General features: G+C 34.8%; 3 protein-coding genes across 3 annotated transcripts; 1 reads left to right on the top strand and 2 right to left on the bottom strand.

Moving 5' to 3' along the window:
• Window positions 1-338: 338 nt before the first annotated feature.
• Window positions 339-8,854, bottom strand: ABCI10 (ABC transporter family protein). The gene is made up of 6 exons (XM_068624595.1): window positions 8,715-8,854; window positions 8,450-8,621; window positions 8,283-8,369; window positions 1,365-1,490; window positions 1,158-1,280; window positions 339-759 (listed from the first exon to the last, which is right to left on the bottom strand). The coding sequence occupies exons 1-6, from the start codon at window positions 8,792-8,794 to the stop codon at window positions 550-552; spliced, it is 798 nt and encodes a 265-aa protein (XP_068480696.1). The 5' UTR covers window positions 8,795-8,854; the 3' UTR covers window positions 339-549.
• Window positions 8,855-9,019: 165 nt separating this feature from the next.
• NDHO (NAD(P)H:plastoquinone dehydrogenase complex subunit O) lies at window positions 9,020-10,559 on the top strand. The gene is made up of 6 exons (XM_068624596.2): window positions 9,020-9,227; window positions 9,324-9,379; window positions 9,466-9,531; window positions 9,629-9,670; window positions 9,934-9,993; window positions 10,313-10,559. The coding sequence occupies exons 1-6, from the start codon at window positions 9,020-9,022 to the stop codon at window positions 10,340-10,342; spliced, it is 462 nt and encodes a 153-aa protein (XP_068480697.1). The 3' UTR covers window positions 10,343-10,559.
• Window positions 10,560-15,532: 4,973 nt separating this feature from the next.
• On the bottom strand, window positions 15,533-22,273 carry MAP3KA (mitogen-activated protein kinase kinase kinase 3). The gene is made up of 11 exons (XM_068624267.2): window positions 21,645-22,273; window positions 20,381-20,701; window positions 19,915-20,002; window positions 19,755-19,817; window positions 19,466-19,626; window positions 19,304-19,379; window positions 17,949-18,008; window positions 17,738-17,845; window positions 17,392-17,631; window positions 16,372-16,472; window positions 15,533-16,261 (listed from the first exon to the last, which is right to left on the bottom strand). The coding sequence occupies exons 1-11, from the start codon at window positions 22,019-22,021 to the stop codon at window positions 16,018-16,020; spliced, it is 1,839 nt and encodes a 612-aa protein (XP_068480368.1). The 5' UTR covers window positions 22,022-22,273; the 3' UTR covers window positions 15,533-16,017.

The raw sequence follows: 22,273 nt of genomic DNA, 5'->3' as shown, positions 1-22,273 counted from the left end.
AATATGGCGACCTAGCAATAGTAGCAGCCGGTAGATGAGATGACTCAGCACTCGAGATATATATAATTTTGATAAAATAAAAACCCATGTAACGTACTTGAGCAAAAATGTTGCTCTTGATGCATTGTGACCAATTAGAATTGACAGAATGAAATAATAAATTCTGAAACTTTGGTTTTCAAAGTGTCTTAATTATGATCTCCTTTGACTTAGTTAAATTCAAGATTATAGAACTAAATTGTATTTAACTCTTGTAATATTTTGAAATCTCTCCTTGTTTCAATTTTTTGTGGAAACAAAAGAAGTCTCCAATGGATAAATTTCAATGGAATTACATCTAGCCAAAATAAGATTGGAGTAACTCTTCAGCATCATATTCACATACAAGAATTTGAACTACAAAAAAGTGTACTTTAAATAATTGCTCTCCTTATTTGAAATTTTTTAAAAGACAAAAATAAGATGAGATACAGTGATGTTACCTCCTAATCATGTTAGTTTAGTTTCAATGAGTAACGGGAAACGTTTTCAGAAACAAAGAAGACTTATTTAAGAATTAATCTGGTTTATATAAGCAGATTGTCTGGCTTCAATGAAACTCCTAATGCTAGCAGCATCTCCTTGCATGACAACTTTCCCATCCTCCATGTAGATGGCACCATCTGCATACTCTAGTTCTTCCAAACGATGGGTGACCCATAATGCCGTAACTTCTGCAGAGGTATCCACAGAGTTCCTGACAGCTTTGATAACCCCGACCTTAAATGAAAAGTGCAAGCCATCTATTAGAAAGTGTTGGTCTTACAACACAACTTTCACAATAACTAATATGAACGTATTCAACCGCAAGCACGAAAACTGAAGCCATGTTAAGTTAACTGTATGTTTAGAATTCAAAAAGCCACATATTCATTCATATATAAGAAAGCTAAAATAGACACTGTCCCCCATGGCATTGTTCTGTCAGCTTGAATGTATCAGATACTGATGAAAGGCATCCGTAAAGAAAATTATACCATGCATGAAATAGTAAATAGTATCACTACTATTTTGTAGATGGAGAAAGTCCCTTGCTTCCAACTATTTCAGGACCTCAATATTTGTGATTTTACAACAAATATGACATGATACAGCAAACATCACAATTCATGGATTACCTGGTCAGTTTCATCTAAGAATGTTGTGAGCTCATCCAACAACAGAACTTTACAAGCTTCTGCTAGAGCACCAGCTATGGCAACCCTCTGCTTCTGACCACCACTCAGAGTTTGGACAGATCTCTGAATATTGCAACCAAAGGAAAGTTTACTTATTATATAATTTACACATTTGTTTTAAGTGTTCTAGGTTGCTGTCCCTATTACCTTCATGTAGTCAGACAGGCCTACAGCATGCAAAGCTCTCGACACCCTAGATCTGACTTCATTGTGAGTTAAATCGATCTTACCAAGACCAAATGCAACATCAGCATCTACAGTAGGCAGCACCACCTGCAACAAATATAAAGCTACTCAGTTGACAGTCTGATTATATACATCATATGGATTCAGGCTGTAAATTTTCAGTAGATCTTTTTTGGTGACTATACATTGATAACAAAATCAGGTATTTAACTTTTTTATTTTTTTATTTTTTTTATCACAATCGTTGTATCTGAATTGCAAACATTGAGAAAATATTCAAAAGCAGATTTGATAGAAGGATATTTACAAGTATACACAATCAACCTATTAAAATTTATAAGATGGCACTATGACAACAGACACCTGTTATTGTAAAGAACAAAGAAATCAAGCAAATTCTCCATTATCTGAAATGAAGGAAAACATGAAAGGGAATATTTGGAGAAGATCTGACAAATAAATGCCCTAAACAAACCACCTTTCTTCCTTCACTTTCCTTTACATTACTTTTAATTCAAAACCTGGAAAGGAGATTATACGTAAGGTGGTGGAGCATACTTCTCTGTTACCTCCACATAAGAATCTGCAAAACTTAAACATGCAGTCCGATGTGCTTGGTGGAGGAGGCTGTAACACTCATTCCCTTATCCTAAACTCTAAACTCTAAACCCACCCCCAAAAAAATCCCTTCGTGGAGGAGGCTGCTTGTATTAAGATTTTAATTTGTTGAGGTAACATCAGTAATTTTTGAATAAATAATATGTCAACAATCTACAAAAGCTAAACATTTGGTTAACAAGAAAAATAGAATGAAAAAGTCAACCATGATTTGTTACCCTCCGGGATGCAAAGGAAAAAGAAGCCAAGCTTCTTCTATAGAATAGACATGAAGAAAAAACAATCAAATCTAAAATCTGGAATTCTAACAGGGTATTAGTAGAGGTCAGGACAGCGGCAATAGAGATAAGTACTATGGAAACTGTAACACTCATTTCCCCATTCGGGACGTTTTCTTGGAAAAAGTTAAGGCACATATTTGCTTAAACATTAGTCTAAGGTTGTTTATCCCAAAAGAAAAAGAAAGAAAGAAAATAGTCAGAGGACAGGTTAACTACAGTTTGAGCTGTTAACTTATTCTTAAATCTTCCATCAGAAAGATTACATGAAAATACTATATTGTAACATATAATGAATGAAGTCAGCAAACAGCATAGCAATAGTAGCAAGGCAACTGAAGAAAGAAACATTGAAATTACTTTTCTCCTCCCCTAACAACAATAGTGTGACGCTGAATTTGATGAGGTTTCCATCTTTGAATTTGAATTGTTTATAATCCAAAAACAATATTTTAGCTATTATTTCCGCTCCCGTAGAAAATAAGTCCACGAAATTCTCTTTCAAACAAAAATCGAAAAGATTTAACTTACATAGACACAAAAGATTTAACACTTCTGTTAATTTCTGTTTTAGGCCTACAATAGCGAGCCTAATCTAATAAAATCTGACCAAGAACAGACCCTCACACTCAAATCATTGCTGGGCCGAAGAGCCATCTGAGGTCCACTAAAGCCTGTTCAGCCTTTTCACCTACCACCTGTGATGCTCCCTACGACTGAGGCAGGAGGTTCCTGTTGCCTGCTCAGGACATGCATGTCAGCAACTCCAGAATATTCCACAGTCAGAGGCTACCACACCTTATGATATTACTTCATAGTCATGTGCAAGTGTCTTGGCAGTGACTCACCCTCATCCTAGCCTTAGAAAGTAAGTAAATGCTGACACATTAAGTAAGTGAATAGTTCCTACACAATTACTTGGCTGGTTTAAAGACTCAAGTCAAGATTGGAACAACAGACTCCTCGTCATCTCAGAGGAACCCAAATTGTGTGCTTTAATGACTATCAACCGTTTGGGTTTGGCAAAATCAATGCTCACACTGGCTTAAAAGAAGATAGCATTGAACCTAGTAGAAGCATAAAAAATTAATTATATGAGCAAAAATTGTAAAAGTTAGTCAGATTTGACTAGGCTGCCAGGTGTCAAAGGGGTTAGGGTGTTGGGAGTCAGATTGCTATATAAGGCAAGGCTGATCTCGTTGTAAATGTTCTTGATTTTCAGAATTCATTCATTCATCTCTTGTATTCTCTCTAAAAGTCAATACAGCTCGGTACTGTGATATTCACGGTTCCCTTCTCTACATTCAGTTCTTTGGATCTACTATTCCTAGAACTAGCAAAAAATAATGCCTTAACAATTGGTATCAGCCTGCCCGGTCCTTTGGCGATTTGATCATGGCCGAGGCAACTCATAATGCGACAGAAAGTAAAGAATTAGAAGGAAGAATGACTATTCGCTTGGAGTCTCGGTTGATGGAGTTGGTGGGGTGGTCAATGCAGAAAACCTTGGGTGATTATCTTAAAGATCAAATTCAAGAACTGGTCAAGCTACATTCTGATGATGTTCATGGCAATTCCACTGGAGTTAATTCGAGAGGTGACTGACATCATTCTTGTTAAACAAGATTGACCAGAATCGTTTCCCTCATTTTTATGAGGAAGCTGTCCATCAATGGATATATTTCAATGTGAAAACTATTTATTAATTGATAATATGCTTGATGATGTGAGTCAAACTTCCAATGTGCAACTGGACACGCTCTGCAATGGCATATGGATTTGGTTAGGTCAGCTCATTATTCTATGATGATTTCTTGGACTGAATATACAAGATTACTCATCAAGCTGTTTGGAGAAGTGTGTGATGATCCTATGGCTTAGTTGATGAGGTTGCGGCAGAAGAAATATGTGTTTGAGTATCACGAGGACTTTGATTCAATCGTGACGAGACTGAATCTTAGTGAGGACTACATGTTGAGTTGCTTTTTAGGGGGTTTAAAGAAAGAAATCCAAATGTTGGTCAAGATGTTTCAGCCCACTACGATGAGAAGAGTCTTTGCTTTGGCACGGATATATGAAGCCGCCAATTCCTCTCCTAGTCAACAAGTGTTACCGATCAAGTCTCAAAAAGGTCTCTTAGGCTCTAAGCCACTGCCTCCATATCCGATTACTATGAATCCTAGTTCTACTGGAGGACTTTGCCTCAACTATCAGGAAAAATAAGAATTTAAACCCTGCTTATATGAGTGGGCATCAGGAAAAAGGGTTGTGCTACTATTGCGATGAGCCATACTCACAAGAACATAGTTTGACGCATAAAAATTTCAGCTGCATGTTATTGAGGTGGAGAACGAAGCGGAAGATTTGGTGGAATTGATTGAGTCTGCTAATAGTTCATTTTAAGACGTCGAGAGGGAGTCCCCACAAATCTCTATTAATGCATTGACTGGGGTAGCCAATTTCAGGACTATGAGAATCACTGGACACAACAGAAAAAGCCTTTACACATTCTGATTGATAGTGGCTCTACACAATTTCCTAGACATTAAAGTAGCTCAGAAGTTGGGATTGAGAACCGACCTCCAATCCAGGTGGTGGTGGCTGATGGTTCTAAGTTGACAGTTGTTTTCATTCTCAAGGGGTTTTCATGGACTATCCAGCAAACTGTGTTTACACCAGATAAGTTTTTAATTCCTCTTGGTTGCTGTTATTTGGTTTTGGGAATAGAATGGTTGGTTACTCTTGGTGATATTATTTGGAATTTTGACAGATTAACAATGGAGTTCCGCATTCAAGGGAAACACATGTGTTGCGAGGTGCATCTACTCATAATATCAAGTCTAGAAAGAGCCAGAAGTTTGATAAGGCCATAACTGCAGGGGTGCTTCTATCAGTTCTGCAAGCTTGTGCAGGGGAGGATGGTGGTCTGCCGCGGTCCCTTACTAAGCATGCATATCAGTCAACAGTTCCAACTGCTATGGATCAACTTCTCCAGCAGTTTGAAGAGATTTTTCAGGATCCAACTCAGTTACCACCCTTCCGGCAGGATTATGATCACATAATACATGTGGTTCAAGGAAGTGGCCTGATTAATAAGCGCGCACCAGTATGCTAAGAGACAAAAAGATATCATTGACAAGTTGATACAAGAATATTTAAAATTGGGAGTGATACAAAATAGTAGCAATACTTTTCCTAGGCCAGTAGTTTTGGTGGGGAAAAAGATGGAACATGGTGCCTGTATATTGATAATAGGGAACTCAATAAGAATATGGTGAAAAATAAGTTTCCTATCCCTTTGGTTGATGACTTGATGGATGAGCTTGATGGATCTTCAATCTTTTCCAAGATTGATCTCAGGGCCGGATAAAGTTAGAATGGCTCCTATAGACATATGCAAAACAACTTTTAGAACTCATGGAGGTCCTTACGATATGTAGTGATGTCTTTTGGTCTCACTAATGCCCCGACAACTTTTCAAGGGTTGATGAATGAGGTATTCCAGAAGTTTTTAAGGTGGTTCTTATCGTTGTTTTTTTATGATATTTTCGTATACAATAAGAGCTTGGAAGAGCACTTGGAGCATCTTAAACAGGTGTTACTCACTATTAGAAGCAATTTTTTGTTTGCTAGAAGAAGCAAGTGCTACTTTGCGGTCAATAAAGTGGAGTATCTTGGTCACTTCATCTCAGGTGCAGAGGTATCTACTGACACTAGTAAAATACAAGTGATGATTAATTGGCCTCTCCAACAGACTATTAAACAGCTGAAAGGGTTCTTGGGACTTGCAGAATATTACGGGAGGTTTATTAAGGGGTATGGAATAGTTGCTAAACCCTTAATTGACATGCTAAAAAACATGAATTCAGCTTGTCACAAGCGACTAAGCTAGCATTTCAGAAGTTGAAAGTTACTCAGCTGTGTTGGAAGTTGATGCTTCGGGTGGGGGTGGTGGAACAGGGGCAGTGTTGATGCAAGGGCTGCACCCTATAGCTTATATCAGTAGAATTCTCAACACGCAGCAGCAATTGCTGTCAACATATGAGAAAGAATTATTAGCTATTTTTTTGCAGTACAAAAATGGAGACATTATTTGTGGAACAGACATTTCATTATCAAAACAGATCACTACAGTTTGAAGTATATACTAGATCAGAGATGGTCCATTGATTGATTTTCAGCAGAAATGGTTGGTAAAACTTATGGAGTTTGATTTCTCAATCGAGTACAGAAAAAGGGCAAGAGAATATAGTGGTGAATGCTCTTTCAAGAAGAGAGGCAGTAGAATGCTGCAGCATAACTGACCAATTACAAGCACATTTGGTATCCATTTGTCTTGGGTGAATGATGTGAATTTACAGAAATTATCAAGGAGGTTCAGGAGAGGTCAACTGTTCACAAACATTATAAATGGCAGCAAGGTGAACTAAGGAGAGAGGGGAAGTTGGTTATTGGAAATAATAGGGAGTTGAGGGATGATACCATAAAATGGATGCATAATTCTTCCAGAGGAGGGCATTCGGGAGTTAATTCTACCATGAAGAGGGTGAAAGCAATTGTGCATTGGAAAGGGGTGAGTAATGACATTAAGAAGTTTATTCACCAATTAATGCAAATATGACACTGCAGCATCTCCTAGGTTACTTCAGCCCCTCCGGTCCCAGAACATATTTGGCAACATGTCCCTATGGATTTCATTGAAGGTTTTCCTAACTCATTTGGGAAGAAGGTTATATTCGTGGTAGTAGATGGGTTGAGTAAAGCTGCACATTTCATGGCTTTACCTCATCCTTATACAGCTAGTGATGTGGCTCAATCTTATCTGGGTATGTGTTTAAGTTGCATGGGTTCCCAAATACTATCACGAGTGATAGAGATGCCATATTCACCAACCAGTTTTGGCAAGACTTCATGACCCTACAAAGAGTTTAGGTTCAGCTTTCATCAAGCAAACTAAGGGTCAGACCGAAGTAGTGCTTAGTTGGAGATGTATTTGAGGTGTGTAATGATACTCCCCATAGGTGGTCCAGATGGCTACCTTTAGCAAAATGGTGGTATAAAACGTCCTATCATACTCCTACTAAAGCTACACCTTATGAAATAATGTATGGACAGCTAGTACCAATCAAACTTCCTTATCTTCCCGGAGATTCAAAACTGGAATTGGAAGATAGAAGCATGAGAAAAAGAGAAGAGATGATGAAATTAATCAAATTTCATTTGAGAAGACCTAGTGAGAGAATGAAACAAGTAGCAGATAAACATAAGAGTGACAGACAATTTATGATTGGAGATTTAGTTTATATGAAGCTGCACCGTATAAGCAGATTTGGGTGGCCTTTAGAAGTAATTCCAAGCTAACTCCTAAGTACTTTGGTCGCTTCAAAGTAATGGACCGCATTGGTGCTGTAGCATATATACTGGACCTCCCAACTCATGGCAAAATTCACAATGTATTCCATGTCTCTCAACTTAAGAAACATGTGGGCCATATGGTTACTACCCCTCATCTACATTAAGAGCCTGAATCTATATTAGACCGCATGACTGTAAGAAGAAAAGAAATGTCAGTGATCAAGGTTCTAGTAAATTGGAAACACAAGCTTCCAGAAGATGCCATTTGGGAATATTACTATGATTTGAAGGAAAAATTTCCAGCATTCATTCTTGAGGACAAGGATGCTGTTAAGGGAAAGTCTATTTTGGGAAAAATTGTAAAAGTGTTAGTCAGATCTGAATAGGCTGCCAGGTGTCAAGGGGTTGGTGTGTTGGGAGTCAGCTTGCTATATAAGGAAGGCTGATCTCGTTGTAAATGTTGTTGATTTTCAGAATCATTCACTCATCCATCTCTTCTATTCTCAATACAGTTCGGTACCGTGATATTCACGGTTCTGTTCTCTACATTCAGTTCTTCGGATCTACTATTCCTAGAACTAGCACAAAATAATACCTTAACATAATATTTGAGACAGAAAATAAAAACCTGATGATCTGGATTTTGGAAAACGAAACTTTTAGGTCCATTCACATTCACTGTTCCTGAAGTTGGGGTCAAGAGACCAGCCAAAATCTGCACACCATACACAACGTTACGTTACCAGTAACACTGCACTACAAACAGTATCTCTCACTTCTGAATTCTGATACTACCTTCAAGAGGGTAGATTTTCCACACCCATTGGGCCCAAGTAGCATCCAAAACTGCCCGCAAGGAATGCGAATCGAACAATCCCTAAGAACCGGTACATCCTGCGTTTGCTTCGTCGTGAATGAGAATCTCAGATTACGCCCTTCAATTGAAAAACTCTCCGCCTTATTGCCCCTGAAAAAAAAAATCGAAACAATAAAAAAAATGGAGGAAATCCAAGACTTCACCAAAACATGTTCGAGAAAATGCCCAACTGAAATATGGAACCTGATAATTGTGGCGGGAACTGTGGCATATAGAGGAGCAACGACACGTTCGGAGATGCCAGTAAGATAAGGGAAATTCATAGCATTCCCTATCGTCGATTCTTCATCTACGCGACCGTTTTAACTTTGAGATGAAATTCCTGAGCTGGTCATAACTTTTCATGAATGGACACTTGAGTCCTCTTCTTAACGACGTGGCACGCTCTGATTAGTTACACTTTTTAAGGTGTGACATCGTCCCTTATCTCCAGTATATGTACAACGTTACACGGGAGACCAAAGACACGTGGCATTGTGTTTCTCTTCATGGCGTTCTCTGCGACTCTATCCTACACCACCTTCCCTTCTCTTCCTCGCTTCCCTCAAATTTTCAGAACAAAGAGAGTTCTTTTCCCACTGATCCGTGCAGCACAGAGTGGTGAAGCAGACACCCCGGAGAGTAAGAGTGAAGGGTCATCTAAGGCTCAGTCTTCAAGTGCTCCTCCTAAGCCTCCAAAGAAACCAGTTTATTCCTGTGAGTCTAGCAAACATTGAACTTACCAGTGTTTCGTAAGACACTAAAGTTTTCTTCTTTGATTATTGCTGCTTGTTTTTTCTTTTGGGGGTGCAGTGAAGAAAGGTCAGATTGTGAGGGTGGACAAGGAGAAATATCTCAATAGCATCAATGTAAGAAGAAGGACATTGTTTTGTCGTATTATTTATTGGGTTGGTTTCAATTGTGAACACTGACATGACCATGTTTAATGTTTCAGTACCTTTCTGTTGGGCACCCACCTTATTACAAAGGATTGGACTACATTTATGAAGACCGTGGTGAGGTAAAAAGCAAAACTTGTGGAACTAGTTTGCATGGGGTGGCTCTGTTTTATTATGTCATCACAGTTTATCTTATTCAATTGTGTGGAATTCTTCTAGGTCCTGGATATGCGTATATTTGAAACAGGAGAGTATGCTCTTGTAAGTAACTTACATCTGTCAATCCTATTGTGTTTTCATAGAATACAGAATATTTCTGAGACAATGTTCTGATAAACTTGAGAGACTAGGCCAAGAATCAAAACTAACTCTCTTTTTGCAATGCCAATGATGTTCTGTTGATCAAGCAAAGCTAAGCCTGTATCAACTGATAGCATTATATATGTACTTGATTCCAATTATGAAGAAATTGTCAAGAATTTAATGTTTTATTTATACTGACAAAACTCGTGCTTAATTGGTAGATTGCATGGGTAGGAGTTCCCACTGCTCCAGCTTGGCTTCCTACCTACATGCTTATCAAGGTATAGTTTAACGTGTTCAAATTTTGAACTACTATTTATTTCTGGGTAAGCTTCTTGCAGGATCAGCTTATGCAAAAACCTGATCAAGCTAAACCATTATTTGTCCAAGACTAACTTGTTTAATTGAGTTCTTATTTTGTATTTAATGCACTGAGTCAGTATTCTGCTTAGTAGCAGTTGTTTTCCTTACATGGTCATGTAATAAATGAAATATGAGTGAGATTTTCTATATTTCTCTACAAACATAACATTTTTTTTCTTTTCATTTTAGCTGTTTGTTAAAGTGCAAGTTACCTCACTCTTTCTTTTTCATTTGCAGTCAGAGAAGCTGGACTATGAGAGGCTATGACCTACAATTGGGGCACTGAAACATGCTAAATGGATATATGATACTTTTTCTTATGGTGTAAGAGAGTATATAATTCAGGAAGCTCAGATTGAAACGCCATCTGAAACTCTACCCCCATCTTTACAGCAGAGTATTTCGAAGCTTTTTGTAATGTGTATTTGGGGTTCCCTGTTTTTTAAACTTTAATAAATATAAATTCTCATTCGGATTCAGAAAACATTTTTTGGTTTTTATTTTTTATTTTCACTTTTAGTTACAAAAATATCACCTTTTTTACTTTTTTAATTCAAAAGTTTGTATAATAAACATAGAAACAGAAAATGATCTGCAAAGCAAGAGCAATAGCAATCATCTGCAAAGCAACTCTGAAGATTAAAACCTCTAATACAAATCAACACCAATCAGCTGCAAGTTGATAAGATATGAGAATCATATGCAAGTAGCTTCAGTTGCACATGTAAAATGAAGCAGTAAAACGGAATGTTTTGGGATTGGTTGCGGCAAAACAAAAAGTATTTCCATGTTAGGAAAGTTGAACGAATCTTAGGAAGTATATACACGGATATGTACATGGATACGAAACAAACATGTACACATATATACTATTAAATTGAAAATTATAAAACATAGGAGACACGTAGACGGTAATATATATTAAAATGTATTATTATATTTCGTAATATGAAGAAATCAAAGAAAAATAATTTAAGAAAAGATAAACTTATATAAATTGTATATGGACAAAGAGGGGTTAGGTAGTATCTGAAACTGGTTGCATAATTGTTGATGTGACGGTAGTCTCTTTGCTCCTTCCTTCAAGTCTCCTCCTTTTGTTATCGGTGCTCGGTCAGGATGGACCTGAAAAAGATAGTTCAATGCTCAAGTAAATGTGAAGAGTGTACATTGTAAAATTGATTAAAACGTACTTTACATTTCGGTAAATGGTTTATTTATAGTGTTTAGTCATAGGCCCTTGTTGTGATGGGTCCAATCAATCAAATATCAGTTGCTAACTGATTTATAGCATGATCCCTGATTCATAGGGATGTATAATGGTATATTGATGTCACATGAATTTGGTAGGACATAATCATAATTCGGTTTATTGACCATGATGGGGTTATTTTTTTTGGTTTTTACCAAAATGGGGTCCATTTAAACAAAATTACAAATTTAGACAAGTCGTGCCAATTCGATACGACTTCATATGCAGAAGTCGTCCCAATTAGGCACGACTTCTGCCATGTCATACTAAAGTCGTGCCAACTTGGCACGACTTCTACCCTGTTATACTGAAGTCGTGCCAACTTGACACGACTTCTGCCCCGTCATACAGAAGTCGTGTCAACTTGGCACGACTTCTGCCATGTCATAATTGTCCGCACAGACAAGCTTAATAATAAAATTCAATTCAAGTTTGATTATTAATTTCCTCATTTTCTTTATCTATGTATTTATTCATTCATAACACTCTTAGAACATTCATTTTCTTTATCTATGTATTTATTCATTCAATTCAAACATGATCCATACACAATTATCCAATTTTTTGTTGCTTAAAACTAACACTCTTAGAAAATTATGTATCAAATTAACTTTTAACATTACATAACTTACTACCCAATATATAAACAATAAAATAAAAATAAAAATTATGACATGGCAGAAGTCGTGTCAAGTTGGCACAACTTCAGTATAACAGGGCAAAAGTCGTGCCAAGTTGGCACGACTTCAATATGACAGGGCAGAAATCGTGCCAAGTTGGCACGACTTCAGTATGACAGGGCAGAAGTCGTGCCTAATTGGGACGATTTCTGCATATGAAATCGTGCCGAATTGACACGACTTGCCTAGATTTGTAATTTTTTTTAAAGGGACCCCATTTTTGTAAAAACCAAAAAAAAATAACCCCATTATGGTCAAAAAAAACTTCATAATTCCTAGGGAATTTCCACAATTGTCATTGTTGTCATTTATTGAAGGCCTTTAATATATATTAAGGCTTAAAAACTACTTTTGAAGTGTTGGTGCATGAATTTCATGAACAATACATATGATTTTACATCCATTATACTTTGTTTGGATTAGAGGTGAATTGATGGAGTAGATTTGAGATTATTTGAAGAAAAAGTGTGAAGAAAGTGAACTTGTTTGGATTAAGGTAAATAGAATAAAAAGTGTAAGAAAAATTTATGAAAGTTTGTGAGTGATTTGATAAATATAATAATTTTTAAGAAAATTGTGAAATAATTTAATATAAAAATAATTTATAGATATAAATTAGAATTAAAATAAATTTAAATTAAAACTTAAAAATTAAATATTAATAAAAATACATATTAATAATTAAAATTAAAATGTATTTTCATTAAAATACATATTTATTTATTTTATTATAATATAAACGAAATTATTAAGAAATAAAGAGATTATAAATGGTAAATATATATATATATATATATTAAAATTTGATTTTTTATATATAGTTTATTAATTTTTATAAAAAAATAACATATAATTAAACTTTCTTCCAAATCTTTTCAAAGAGTGCGAATAAATTTTAAGCTCAAAAAAAATATATTTTTGTGTGTTTTTTAATAATTTGCTTTTCATTTTTAAACAATGTTATTATCGTCACATCTTTGTGTCGGGATACAAACAGACATTTGAAGAGTCAAAATCTAATTTTTTGAAAAATTTGCAAGTTTTAGATTTATTTGTCTCCTTACATCCGCATCATCAAAGGACCTTTTAAAACATTTATTCCTTTAATGAGTAAGTTCCACATATTGATTTGGGGCAAGTCTCCCTAAATTTTCATTTAACAATTCATGATTATAATATCTATAACATTAAAAATATATAAACATAAATTAATATAATATTATAAATAATATGAACACAGTAAAAAAATTATAAAATAATTTAACTATATAATTTATTACTTTGGATTTAAAGAATACAAGATAATGAAGAGATGTATTACTCTTAGTCTTTTATAAAATAATTATAAAAATTGAATTTTTATTTTTATCCTTTAAAAATATGTATTTTGGATTGAGCATTCAAGAATAAATTTTTAGATCCAAAAATATATTCGAGAATGTGTATTTTTAAATGTATTAATACATTTGATTTTGCACATTTCAAAATGTATTTTTATAATATATGTTCTAGAATACATTTCTAGATTAAGAAATACATTTCAAAATGTGCATTCGAAAAACATTACTAAATTTTACAATCCAAAATATACATTCTCAAATATATTTTTTGGATTCAAAAATATATACTAAAATATATAATCCAAAATTATTTTTTCAAGGTCACATTTGTCATTTTACTCATCACCATGACGTGGGTTTAAAAACATGGGGTGCATGTTTGGTAATGTTAGGTCCAAAATGTTTCCTTTCAAAAGACTGATAATGTATAGAAAAATCATAGGACAAATTCTCCTTATACCTCTCTACCTTCTTCTACACCTTCATATTTTTTTAACTCTAACAATATCCTTCAATTACCTTATTCTGCAACTTCATATTTTTTTTAATTCCAACAATATCCTTCAATTAAAGTAGAAACTAAAATTAACAAAACATCTAATTTACATTAACTTCTTTTTAATAAAAATGTAGGCAAATTCTCTTTGCACCTTCATACCTTCTTCCTACACCTTCATATTTTTTTAATTCCAAAATTATCTATCTTAGTATGTTGGAGAGCATGATGAATTTCTTCATTTTCAAGTGGTAGTGATTGCTTGTGGTGGTTGAAGGTGACTAGTGGTGAACGTTGGTGGTTGAGGTAAGTTGTATGATGTTTTTACTGGTGGTGACTTCTTTTTTATTTGCTAATCTTTTTCATTTTTTTATAGTCACAAAACTCAGAAAAAAAATTCAACAAGGAACAACAATGGAATACAAAACTCAAAAAAATTATCTTCACACTAAGACTGAAGAAGAATGGAAGTGCTACAACTAAAAGTAAGGTATGGGAATGCAAAGGTGCAACTGAAAGGGAGGTATGGGAATGCAGAGGTGCAATTGATTTATTTTAAAAGGTGAGATTATATGATGATTTAAATTTTTTAAAAAAAAATTAAAAGTGATTTTTCATAATTAATATGAAAGTGGAGGGAGATTTTGTCAAAAATATATATAAATAAAAAAAGACTAAAAACTCAAAATGTCTCAAATAATTTTTTTTAATAAAAAAACGAAGTTAATAAAATGTCATGTTTAAATTAATTTCTTTTATTTATTTATTTATTTATTTTTAAATGTTAAGAAAATTTATATTAAAATATTAAGTTATAAGAGCTAATTTGTATTATAAAAATATAAATTAACCATGATTAATTTTTTTTCAAATAATGAAAAAACTGAATCAAACAAAACAAAAATGTATTTAAAAAATATGTTTACTTATTCATTTGAGCAAAACAATATTTATTTTTTTAATTTTTTAGCCATTTTTCTGAAAATCACAAAATCTAAAGAGAGAAAAAGATCAACAGGTTAACTCTCTTACATAGATTAACTTTCTTTCATATGCTCAAATGATATAACTATTATCTCAAATGATGTAAAGGAAAAAGAATGGAAATGTTGTGACCGAAAAGGAGATATAGAGTACAAGAATGCAATTAATGTTATTTAAAAATATTGTAAGGTTATACTTCATTTATTTTAAAATTTTAAAAATGTTAAACTGATTTTTATAATTAATTTTTTTTTAAATTTTTTAAAAATGTTAAAACCCATTTTTTATAATTAATATGATGATACAGTCGAAGGTATGAAAGGGGACTTTGTCAAATTATAATAAAGGATAAAATTGTTGATTGACAAGCCAAGAAAATAAAAGCATACCAAAATTTTTCAACTTAAACATTAATTTTCTTAAAATATAATCATTTTATTTAAAAACTAATTTTAACCATTAGATTTAAAAAAAAAATCTCTCCATTTTCATCATTCAATTTTTTTAAGGTCTGAGCTAAATTAGTTACTCAATGAAATTAATGTTTTAAAAAAAATAAAGATAAAAAGCGCCTTTAGCCCACTTTTCTATATATAAACATTATTTAGAAACAACTATTCTTTTCATACAATAATAAATAAAAAAATTGTACATTTCCTCTGCAAATAGATCTAAGTTTTAACTCAAGAAATAATCGGAACATAATTCGTAATAATAAAATTGCTTCCAATTAATATTTTGGAGATTCAGGACTCGTTGGCTCTTTCAACTTTCTAGCCCCTTCTGGATTGGCTTACGGTTTGGAACTAAGTTCCACACCATACACATCATCCTCAAGAAGTAAAAGTACATAATTTTCAAAAAGTGAAAGAGTATGTATGAAAAATTACCCTCTTTTTTCTCCTGCCATGAACTAACAATATACAACATAAACGTTACTACAAACAGTAAACACTTGCCTTTACAGTAATCAATAAATTGTTACAAGCAGTACGGTGTCCCCAGTCCAATGCCTGCATCGAGAGCTTCTACACCTCACTTTTACCGTACGTGGTCTAGTTCTCATGCATAAAGAATTGACCAGAATCCTTTAGATATACTCTAATAGTGCAGATGATAGAAGTTCAACCACATACCACAAGGTATGCCGGGGAAACCAAAAGATTTTAGAGGTATTTACAATCGGCAACTCAAATGAGTCTTCTAGGGGATCCACCGGGTGTGTGGGCTTTGTAAAAAGATTTTTCCTGAAAAGGATCAAGAGCGAATGTTGCATTTGATCTCACTGGATATGACGGGAGGGTATTTTGCCCCATCAAAGTGTAACTTGGATGAGGAGGAGAAAGAAAACAGCTCTTGTGGGCTGGCCCATACTGTCGCAATGGACTTGAACAGGGAGATACTGGTAAAGATGTAATCATTCTTGTGTTATCTCTGAAGAAGGAAGTTACAAAAGCATGTCAGTCCAAATAGCATAAAAATTATTCAGCACATACAGAGAGATTCGTCACCAGGCCTTGATAAGAGAAGGTCAGATGTTTAACCTTGGGCTCCTCACTGCCCGTGAAGTAACAGGAACTGGCTTTGTTGCATAATCTCCATCAAATGAATTTATACTTGTTCTATTGGAATGATCTAAAACTGGCTGCAAAACGATCCAAACAAACAGAAAGTTAGCTCCATCTCAACACTTACCATAGAAATTTTCTTTTCAGATATTTTGCAACTTCAAAATGTCAAAATTCAGTCTACGGAGTATGTGCATTAGAACCATGACTTCAAATGAACTAATACTTTCTATCCAAGTTTTGCTGTATTTTAGAATTTTCTGGCAGTATTATGTGCTCCAAATAATTATGCAATCCACTTTTATCCAAAAAAGGAAAGCAACATAAATACTTTTGTTATCAGTTGTCACCCCTAACTATGCCATGATCACCCTGTTAATCTGTTCTCCAACTTCCAAGTTTTCTTGCATTTGGGACATAAACTTCACCAATACATGGGTATGCATTCCAACAGCAGTCTTGAGTAAAACAAGAGGATCAAATTCCATACAAAAAGCAAGTAGCCTACATAACCACCAAAACACATGACAGACAATCATCTGCTTTTTTTCTTCCTTTCCTGATTGTAACATTATATGTGTTCAACATATAATTATATGGACACAATCAAACAACAAAAATATGTATGTGCAGTAGAGAAACCCTGAAAAACTTTTCTAGATTATATTCAAAACAGACCCCCCCTAGTGATTTGCAGAAGTCACTTCATCCACATAGTTACTACATATTTACGATATTATTTTAAACATGATAATAGTAAACATACAAGGTTGAGCTACATAATACGTACAGCACAAGAAAAACTAAGCAAACCATGAGATAAAATCCTGACACCTCTACACGGATAACAATCCAATCAACATGTCTTGTCCAGTATAAGATAACAACAAATGATGAAATCACATACATGTTAATCATATGAGAATGAAACTAACACGGAAAACGCCAAAGCAAGAGAACTTCAGAAAGAAAATAAGTAAGCATTAAAGACTATACCGGCGGAGTCCGACTTCCATCAAACATGCAGGGGAAAGCATCCCTGGTTATTCTGACATTTGTAGCTTTTGTTGCTGATTGATCTCGAATGAAGGGATGCTCTAGTAACCTCTGGGCTGTTGGACGGGCTGATGGATCTCTTTGTAAGCATAGCTGAATGAAATTCTTTGCCTCGCTTGAGAGATGATCAGGGATTTCAGGCATATCTCTGCTGTTACCGATTTTAAATATTGCAGCTACCTGATGAATACAAGCATTTAAAAACAATGTTTGGCCTTCATACTCTTTAAATAGGCTGATAACAAATATGCAAATAAATGCTAGTTCTAGATATCCAAAAACGCACCCCTTCATATTGATTCCAGGGAGGCTTTGATGTTGCCATTTCAAGAATTGTGCAACCCAAGCTCCATATATCAACAGGAAGGCTATAGCCATTTGTATTCATTACAACCTACGAAAGCAAACATCAGTATGCATTACAACTTACAGTGGAAGAGAGAAGGATGCGCCTGTTCAAATTGAAAATTGTGAAAAGAAAGGGGAAAATACTTTACCTCAGGTGCCATCCAGTATGGACTCCCTTTGAAAGAAAGCATGGAGGAAGAAGAATTTATCTGTTTCAAAACAATCATAATTCAGAGAAGATCTCCATCATATAAAACTATACATTTAGAAATTCTGCTCCCCCTACCATTTTTCCTCCAACTCTTCCATTTCACAAGGGTTCCTATCATATATGTTTGTCATATGGGACTCATTTGGTGGACATGATGTGATAGAATAAGAGAATAGGACATGACAGGATATGGACGTGATACAAATAAGATACAATCATATTAGTGTTTAGTGAATACAAGAGAACAAACTAAATAAGTATGGGATATAATATAATTATGTTTAAATGACATTTTTTCATTAAAATTACACATAAGTTTCTAAAAAACGACTTTTAATTTATACTTTTTACAAACAATATTATTAAAAAAAATAACTAAATTATACAAAGTTATTATTATTTTTATATATAACTACTTAGATTGTAAAAGATTATATAAGATTTTAAAATTATAACTAATATCTTAAAAATATTTAAATTATTATTATTTAATTTGAGTAGTCTAATGAATAATATAATTTAAATTTATGTGTCACAATAATTATAAATGTAAATACATATAAGATAATATGCTAAGTAAAAAAATTATGATAAAAATTAATAGTAATAAATTATACAACTTTTGTAAAATTAATATTATGATTAAAATATTTTTCTTTGAGAAAATTTAATAAGATATTAATTTTAATACTTTAATTATCATTGTAATTTAAATTTATGTGTCAATGTTAAATCTATATATATGTATGTATATATAGCGAGAGAGGGAGGAAAAAAGAGGGGGAGAGTTTATCCTATCCTATGAAACCTAACTCACCTCCTTTCTTAAGATAAGAAATACATTACACACTATACTGACAAAGATAGGATAAGTGATAAAATAACATTATCATATCATGTTGGTGCAACAAGTAACAGATCACAACACTTTGGGATAACTATCTTATCCTGCAATATCCTACCCACCAAATGGACCCTCAAATTTTAAAAGACCAAAGACATGAAAGTGGCGCAAAGCCAGATGTATTCTAGCTCTCATTCTTCTATCTTGAGATTTCAAGGAGAAATCATATGTAATCAAGAGAGTAAGTGGGATGTCTCTACTAGCACTAGCCGGTCAGATATGATAGAACAGCAAGTTTGAAGCTGGGGCAAAAGAAACACTTTTAAGTATCTACTCTTCATAATTTTACACCTTGTGTATTGGCCAATTTATTTTACAAGAAGCGGTAACTTTTCAAGTGAGCTGCCAAAAGCAATTGATTCTTTAAAGAATACATTTAAAAAACTTACGTGTTTAGCCATTCCAAAGTCGGCCAGCTTGATTTCACCATTAGGATCAACTAATATGTTAGCCCCTTTGATATCCCTGTGTTAAAAAAGACCAATACTTTAAAAAAGAGTCAAGATGCATACTATAAATATGGATCTTTGATTAACCATTAACCAAATTACCTATGCACTGTATTTCTCCCATGGAGATAGGAAAGACCAGAGACAATCTGCCTGGTATAATTTTGAATAACAGGCTCTTTGAAGGCCCCATATTCCTGAAGTAATTTGTGAATAGAACCACCAGAGACGTATTCCAAATAAACGGAGAGTGTTTCTTCTCCCTGCAAAAATGGCACATCCGTACATATATATTTATAAATGGATCTCAATCATTAATTTTTTTTTTCTTTTTTATGTGCAGACAGCTGTAGTTAAAGGATTCAAAAATTGGAACTTTTTAGCCACATACCAAATCACTCCCATAGTATTGAACAATGTTTGAATGTGAAAGCTGACTGAGCAAATTGATCTCCTGCGATTAAATGAAGATCAGGCATATCAAAACAAAATACAATGCAACAGTACAGAATGTTTAAGGCATCATGCATAAATCTTAAAAAAATAATTACCTGATTAAGTTGTTTGAGGCACTCTTTTGATGTTTGGTCATCACAGACAACCCTGACTTCCTTTATTGCACATAATTGCCCACTATCACTATCAAAGTTGCACACAAGCTTTTTAGAGACGTAGAACAACAAACACAGAAAGCAGAATATATATAGTTTCAGTAGCTTGTCCATATTTGGACACAGTGCACACTGTGAAACAAGACTGGTGATATAATTCTACTAACATAGTTTAAATTCAAAGCTTGTTTTTTTACATGGTCGATAACAACAGACACAGAAATATTTCCTTTGTAGCCTAAAGATTGTTCACATACATTACAATCACTGATAGCAAAAACCACAAGTTCTGCCTTTAATTCAGGGAGGGAAAACTATACATTGTTATAAAGTTGTTTCCGCCTAACCAAAAAGGAGAATTGAAAGTCAATTTCTTCACTGTAAAAGAAAAACAAACCAAAAATACCTATTGAATCCCAGGTAAACATGCCCAAATGTTCCCCGTCCTAGAAGCTTTCCTTTCTTCCACTTGGAAAGGTTACCGGTAGTGTGTTCCGCCACTCCATTTGCTCTAGCGCTGGAAAGAGAAGAAGAAGGGCTGGTAGGAGAGCCGGGTGGAAGAGGCAACGGATGGCATTCACCCCTTCCATCTTCTTGCCTGCCAGTAGGAGAGTCAAGACTCAAAATAAGCAACTTCGGATGAAGAGGTGATGTTGGGCTGGTGGGCCCTCTTGACCCAGGACCTGGGCTTTTAGACCTCACATGGAACTTCACTTCACCTTGTCCTCTGGCATAAAGAAACAGCATCGATTAGTTCAACTGCAGATCGGAGAAACAGACTTAACAGTCCATGTTTTCAGTGTTCCTTTATCTTAACACTAGCAATGCTAAACTAAGTGAAGATATATAACTACGGCCTTCCATATTTTATAATTACAAAACTAACTAATTATAGAAAAGAAAAAATAAGATAAAAATATTTTGCTTAAGTTTCACCTAAACCAATTAGGATGAATAAGATGTCTGAAGCATACAGATATTTGGGAGAGTGGCGGTGGATGGCGGGTGGCAAACATACTACAGATGCAAAGCATAAGAACTAGTTTTAATAAAATTTCCCATCAAGATTTAGATCTTCATTTTCGCATAACAAATCCGTACCCAGAGTCTAGAACTGCAAATTCAGAGTTTGGAAACGCAATTTGCAGAAAGGATAATTCCAAATCTACAATTATACTAACGAAGACTCCTCAAAGCACTGATTATAAACTCTATTATTTACGAGCAAACACGCACATACAGATTGAGAACTCAAAAAATAAAAGCAAAGAAAAGTCGAGGAAAGAAAAAAAGAGGAGAAAAGGAACAGAAGTGTAAGAAAAAGTGCAAAAAGGTGTTTTAAAAGTTAGGGAGGTAGTAGCAAGAGCCAGTTACGAATTGGGATTGCAAGTCTGAACAAAACTAAAAAGGAATCCCACAAATCAAGAAAAGTATGCAATGATGTTCCAATAGAGAGAGATAGAGAGAGAAGAGGAGACGTCACAGAGCCTCAGCAACCGGAGTAAAAGTCACTTTATCTCATCAATGATTAAGCTAATAACCAGAGGACCTAAATTAAAATATAAATAAATAATAGGGTAAATGAAACGAATCCAATTCAATCCAATCCAATCGAACGGAATTGAATTGAATCTCATGTTAATCAAGGAGTATAACAATTAACAACAAACCTAGCAGCAGTAATCTGAGAGTGATATGTGGGGTGATCCTCGTAGGAGCCATTGGAGCTGACGCTAGAGCCCGAAACAGAGGCAGATCCGAAGACGAGACCTTGGTCGTTGCCGAAGCTTTGGATGGAGGAGACGGAGGGGCGAGGCAAGGGGAGCCCCCGCTTCTCGTCGGAGTCGGCGGCGGAGAGAGTGAAATCGCGGGTGGCGCGTGGGGAATTCCGGACGTGCGCAGGTTCTTCGAAGCTCTTGTTGGGCCTGGTCTTGGGCTTGATGAAGTTGAATTGAAGAACGCTGGTTCCGCCGCCGCCGCCGCCATGTGGGTGGTGGTCCTCTTGGTCCTTGCTCTTGCTGGACTTTTTACCCCACCAAGTGGGCATGTTCTAGATTAGACTAAGCACAATTGGCGAGGAGGGAAGGAAGAGATGTTGAATTAGAGAAGAAGAAGTAGAAGAAGCAGAAGAAGAGAAAGAGAGAGAGAGAGAGAGAGAGAGAGAGAGAGAGAGAGAGAGAGAGAGAGAGAGAGAGAGAGAAGGGGTTGGGAGTGGTTAGGGTTTGTTCAATTGAAAGAGGAAGATACGACGAAAGAGGATAAAATAAAAAAGAAAAAAAAGAAAAGGAAAGGGAATGAG

This window comes from Phaseolus vulgaris, chromosome 9 (assembly GCF_051622355.1).
Source record: "Phaseolus vulgaris cultivar YP4 chromosome 9, ASM5162235v1, whole genome shotgun sequence".
NCBI lineage: Eukaryota > Viridiplantae > Streptophyta > Magnoliopsida > Fabales > Fabaceae > Phaseolus > Phaseolus vulgaris.
Note: the sequence above shows the minus strand (reverse complement) of the source record. Positions and strands in the feature narration are given on the sequence as shown.